Source organism: Ostrinia furnacalis, unplaced genomic scaffold (genome assembly GCF_004193835.3).
Source record: "Ostrinia furnacalis isolate ACB-3 unplaced genomic scaffold, ASM419383v2 OfSCF2803, whole genome shotgun sequence".
NCBI classification, from domain to species: domain Eukaryota; kingdom Metazoa; phylum Arthropoda; class Insecta; order Lepidoptera; family Crambidae; genus Ostrinia; species Ostrinia furnacalis.
The window spans coordinates 251074-257073 of record NW_021133042.1 but is presented as its reverse complement, the minus strand read 5'-3'; the positions used below and the strand labels follow the sequence as shown (position 1 = coordinate 257073).

The following is a 6000-nucleotide window of genomic DNA, read 5'->3' as shown; positions in this document are numbered from 1 at the left end:
GAGTCTAGAATTCAGCTCTTATAGGTATCCAAATGAGAACGCACCCAAATCTAGAGTTTACAAAGATAGATTTAAAGGAGAAAGACTGCCAAAAGGCACCATTTCAGGATTATTACATACTAATTTATTGATAAGCTTATTTGTTTTAGTATCGTCACTAGAACTTTGTAATCTTTGTGACAAAAATATTCATCTCCTTTTGCACTGTCCGCGTTTTTCAAAGCTGCTTTTCTATTGTTCAAAGTGGCGTCCCTTTCATTAGATATTTTGCGAGTTTATTGCTAACAGCACTGCCAGCCAAAGAGGTTTCAGTTTAAATACAAAACCCAAGACAAAGGCCGAGGAGGCCAAATAAAAAGCAACGGTTATAGGCGGTGGCATTATTAAGCGCTTCTTGCTGGCGAACATTTGTTTAGGCTATGAATTGGTTGATAGTGGAACGCGATGAGCGGGAAAAATGCGCCTTCTCATGTGATTATTGGTTTTACAGAACAACAACAGTGACTAAAAATCTAAAATTTAAACCTACTTAATACTTACCCGTTTCGTTAACGGCTCTATGGCAGTAGACCATCATGTCTTACGTAAAACCAATGAAAAATAGAAGACCACGTTTCGATATTCAAAGTGAAAAAGGCATCTCAAGAAGATGGCTGGCATTGGCTGAATGAAAGCGAAAGCGGAATAAAGAATTTTTATCTTCTTTTACTTTCTCAGACGAATTCAGACATCATCATCATCATCATTTCAGCCATTGGACGTCCACTGCTAAGCATAGGCCTCCCATAGTTTTCCACAAAAGCCGGTTGATAGCGGCCTGCTTCCAGCGCCTTCCTGCTACCTTAGACAAATTTTAATTTATGGTTCATCAAAAAACTTTAGACTAATTTCATGAGACTTTCCTCTAAACTTAACAGGCGGTTTCCTTCCCCCGATACCCTTTCCCTTTTGTTACTCGGACTTTATTTACTAACTAAGACTTACTTACTTCCCCGCTTCTGCATTCACCATAGCCGCAGTCCACAGTGCTCATACTCCCATATTTGTGTGTGTTTATTACATGACACATGTATTCTTCCCGCGGTTTTATTTTGTATATCGCACATAAAAACACTGACCCTTGCTTGGCGTTTCTGGGAAGCGGTAATTTATGGTTATTTCGCGCGTTTCCACACGCGTGGATTCCGATTTGTCGAGGAAAATTTGTAAAGCTCGGAAATTATTAGCATTTGCAAGCTAAAAAGTAGCTTAAAAGTTAACCTTATGTACATTTAGATATAGCCACCATTCAATAGCAACATTCATTCAGTTTTTGTAAAGCCTATGACGTCACTTATTCAGCAACTCGATTGACTATTACTTAATTTATTGATTTCAATGCAAATAAAGATTTTTATTACTTTCGTTTAAACTTAATCTTAAAAATTAAATAAATGGCAGATTAAAATTTGGAATTAGGAACTCTATGTAGAGTGGTAATACGAGTATAATAATAAGAAAAGGCAGCTCCAGTTAAACACATAATATAATATCTTAACAAGTAACAATATTTACAAAGAATCCATTACACTATCACTATTAAAGTCTAATTTCGCACAACAACGCACTTCGTTAATAGGGAACATGCATTATTTTTGTTTGCGTTTATTTTATAGAACACCAAGTGTGACGTCACCAGATGCAGATTGGTGAATTAATACACGTTCCTTTCCATATTACTTCAAATCGTAATTATTGCTCGAAATTAGTTTAAATTACCCGCTTGAGTCCCAGACGGCATTCATTAATGTCATAACAATTGATTATCTATTGTGTCTAGATTTGCAGGCCTTGAAGGATTAAAATAAAAACGTTTCTGTAACTATTATTTTTCAACATTTTGATCACAAAATATTGGTAAATAATACTGAATTTCTGTGTTCCCTATTTTTCACACTTGTTTTGGGAGTCTGTCAATCATTGTGTATCTTCATGGGGTCCGTGAACTGTGCCGTAAGAATGTAGAACAGAGCTGGGGCAGGTACTAGTGACAAGTACCAGAGTTCCTTGAACCCAGTTAGAGATATAATCCCATACGCGTGAACCAACCAATGTCCAACAAGGATGATCAGGTTCCGCGAGTTTGTCATTGAGGAGATCAGCAGGGCTGGTGCTGACTGATCAATCTTTATGGAGAAGTGAGATGCTGATGTCATCATTGATATTATTATGATTATGTAGGGAAATGAACAATCTGAAAATAAAATATTTTAAATTAATATTTCCCATTAGTTAATTCCAAGGTCCCATAAATGACTTCATTGTAAATGACACTAAGGCCCAGAACAGACGGTGAAACACAACTGCTAGTTACTTTTGAGTTACATCTAAGTTTCTGCCATAGCGTCCGTTGAGAGACCACACATGATGCGACCAGTTTGAAACTTTCAGTTTCAGTGTCATTCATCAGAATCATCAGAAAGTTGCAGTTTCGTTGCACTTGCGTTTCACCGTCTGTTCTGGGCCTAAGAAATAAACTACATTTTTAATTGACATATACAGGGTGTCCCGTAATGTAACGTCAAGCCGGAACTGGGTGTTGAGGCAAGTTATGCTAGTTATCAGAAAAATATAAAAAAAAATCTATGTGGCATTTTGTCAAAATAATAGGCATTTAAAAAAAATAAAAAAATTCTACTCCCGGTGACGGTCTTTTTACTCGTGTTGCCACAAATCTTCAGTTTTTCCAAATTTATTTTTTGTTATATAACCCTGAATAATGCTTCTCTAAATTGTTATCAAAATTATAAAACCAGCTGCTTCAACTTGGATGAAAAAAATACATTATTCCCAAAAAAATATCAAAATAAAAATTTTGCCTAGTTTAAACTGACTGTACTGAAAAAAAAATGTACTACGCGAGTGTGGCAAGTGACGTCATAATTTGGCGCATTTAGTAAGGATTCCAAAATGGTATAACACTTTGTAAAATCTTGGTGTAATTGTCGACAATTTTTGTTTATTGGAAATAATCCCGTTTTTAACTTTATCTACCTTGGTTAAAAATATTATTCTAATGTGCCCAAAATTCAAGTTTCTGGCTTAAGTGAGGTGGAGAAGCCATTTTAAAAGGTATGAGCGGGAAGGAGAGGGCCATCTTACCAAGCAGGGATGTTATGGATATCCGTAACCGTAACCGAAACTATCGGATATCCGAAATAAAAAAATATCCATAACCGTAACCGAAACTGATTCTGATAAAGGCGGAGTCTAAGGGTACAATTCCAAACTGCAAAACTCTATGAAATCTGCAGTATACACGCCGCAGCTGCAATGCCGCGCTGCCGATTTCATAGTTTTGCAGTTTGCGGTTGCAGTTTGCGGTCTGCGGCCCGTCTTGGAATTGTACCTTAAATCTTAATATTTGTTACCAACTTGTCTGGCATTCGCTGGCACCATCTAATATGCCAGCCTGTTTTACCTTTATCATACATAGGTGTCGTCTTAGTTGGTACATAAAGTAGCTATGTGGGTCACGCTCACGCAGCATCTTGCTATTTGTATTATACCTACATTTTTGAAATTCTAATAATTCCGTAACCGAAATTATCCGAGACTTTCGGATAATCTGAAATGATTTCATATCCGTGACCGTAACCGAAACCGGTATAATATTATTCTAATATCCGTAACCGTATCCATAACCGAAACTTCATATCCTTATTATCCCTGTTACCAAGTACAAGTACAGGCAGAGCAGGTAGTAAAGGCGCGCGCGCACGGGTGACTTTTGTCACAGTATGTCAACTACTAATTACTGTCATGGTGACAAAAGTTTCTGTGACTGACTGTACGGTAGTCAGTCACAGAAACTTGAATTTTGGGCATATTAGAATAAAAAATTTTAACCAAGGTAGATAAAGTTAAAAACGGGACTATTTCCAAAAAACCAAAAATTGTCGACAATTACAGCAAAAATTTACCAAGTGTTATACCATTTTGGAATCCTTACTAAATGCGCCAAATTATGACGTCACTTGCCACACTCGCGTAGTACATTTTTTTTTCAGTACAGTCAGTTTAAACTAGGCAAAATTTTTATTTTGAAATTTTTTTTGGGAATAATGTATTTTTTTCATCCAAGCTGGAGCAGCTGGTTTTGTAATTTTGATAACAATTTAGAGAAGCATTATTCTGGGTTACATAAGAAAAAAAAAATTTGGAAAAAGTGAAGATTTGTGGCAACACGAGTAAAAGGACCGTCACCGGGAGTAGAATTTTTTATTTTTTTTTAAATGCCTATTATTTTGACAAAATGCCACATAGATTTTTTTTTATATTTTTCTGATAACCAGCATAACTTGCCTCAACACCCAGTTCCGGCTTGACGTTACATTACGGGACACCCTGTATATCAAAGGTGATTGTTCCTGCCTCTTGTAAATAAACTATTACATTATAACACAAATACTTACAAATCAATCCTGCAGCAACAGTGTGTATGAGCACCAGTATCGGGTAGAAGTACAACGCACAGTATATGGCTTTCTTGCCAGAACTGGAGGAGTGCCACGCTAGCAGCCATGGCCTCAGTGTTATGGTCATCAGCAAACTAAAGACGTATATTAGCAAAACTATTGTATACCTGGAAAAAAAATATACTTTAGTGAAATTGACACATTAATATCTGTTGTCAGTTATGCAGCTGAGAACATATCAAGGGAAATAGACACATCAATATGCAGTAGCAGTGTGTAAATAGCTATTTTACAACATACAGGTACAATCCAATGTACCATTGACAACTCTGCTCTATTTTAACGTACTGAGGGGCTATTGCCTTCTTAATTAAAAAACAAGAATCTAAATAATATTATACTCACAGAGGATACACCGCTTCCTGAGTGCAGTGCAGTGTCTCCTTATAGTCAGGCTGTGGGTTATGCAGCAATGTGTACCAGTCGGACAGGGCCTTCGGTGTACACACATGCAGCGCTATAGTGCCAGCCGGGGGCAGCACTAGGAGTGCAGCAAGAGTCCCTGACACCACCTCTCCAAATGCACACAAGTGCTGGATCACGATTCCTTCTCTGCTGGAATTTGGATGTTGTTTAGTCATAATGAGATGAAGTAAATAAGAAATAGTGAAATAATTCAAATAAGATTTTTTTATGTAAGCACCTACCTACTATCTAACATATTGTTTTCATTCTGTTTCAAACCGATATCAGCTGATTAAGCTTAATTTCCTTGTTAAAAAAACCAAACTATTGGTTTGTTTCAGTTAACTTGCTCAATTATGTTCCAAAACAACAACTAAGCTTACCCTTTGCCTGCAGAGACCATATCAATGAAAAACCAGTGCAAAACTAGCGGCAATAGCACCATAAACCCTAGATACTGCCAATCGTACAGGGTAGGCTCATCGGCGCAAGGGGTGCAGTAGCTGGATGCATTTGTACGGAACCCCCTAGGGCAGGCTCCGCAGTCACTCCAGATGCCATCTTCAAGCTCCGTACGGCCGCAGTATAGCCCAGGACATGTCCTTACAGCAGACATTATTTGATTCAATTCTGGAGTAACACTTTGCGTTAATGCATGTTTATGGATAACCGTATTACGAATATAGCCTGTTACGTAAAATTAATATCAATATTTTATCATGGTGATGGACACAAATATTGATGAGGAACTGTAATTTCAAAACAAATTCACTGAATTTTACTGTAAACACTGCAATGCCAAAAAAAAAATTGACATTGACAGTTAATTTTGACAGATCAGTGACAGCAGACTTTTTTTTAATAGCATGGATATAAGTACTTAAACAGTCTAAAACAGAATTATTATTATGGATCTTTCTTGGAAAACTAAATTTAGCCAGTTGGGCAACAAAATAAAGCGAAATGAGAGATCGTTTTTAGACTTAACATTTATTATTTATTTAACATTGCTATAGACATGATGACCCTACTCTACAGTGGCGACTGGCGCCATCTTGGAGAATGCAAATGTGATAGT

At 37.0% G+C, this 6000-nt stretch overlaps 1 protein-coding gene across 2 annotated transcripts; it reads right to left on the bottom strand.

Annotated features, from left to right (window-relative positions):
• Window positions 1-1507: 1507 nt before the first annotated feature.
• LOC114356402 (JNK1/MAPK8-associated membrane protein) lies at window positions 1508-5705 on the bottom strand. Of its 2 annotated transcripts, none has more exons than XM_028309560.1 (5): window positions 5306-5705; window positions 4863-5072; window positions 4455-4624; window positions 1842-2233; window positions 1508-1757 (listed from the first exon to the last, which is right to left on the bottom strand). In XM_028309560.1, the coding sequence occupies exons 1-4, from the start codon at window positions 5536-5538 to the stop codon at window positions 1953-1955; spliced, it is 894 nt and encodes a 297-aa protein (XP_028165361.1). In that variant the 5' UTR covers window positions 5539-5705; the 3' UTR covers window positions 1508-1757; window positions 1842-1952. The 2 variants fall into 2 exon arrangements, with proteins under 2 accessions (XP_028165361.1, XP_028165362.1); XM_028309561.1 differs by having other exon boundaries at window positions 4863-5069.
• Between the last annotated feature and the right edge of the window lie 295 nt (window positions 5706-6000).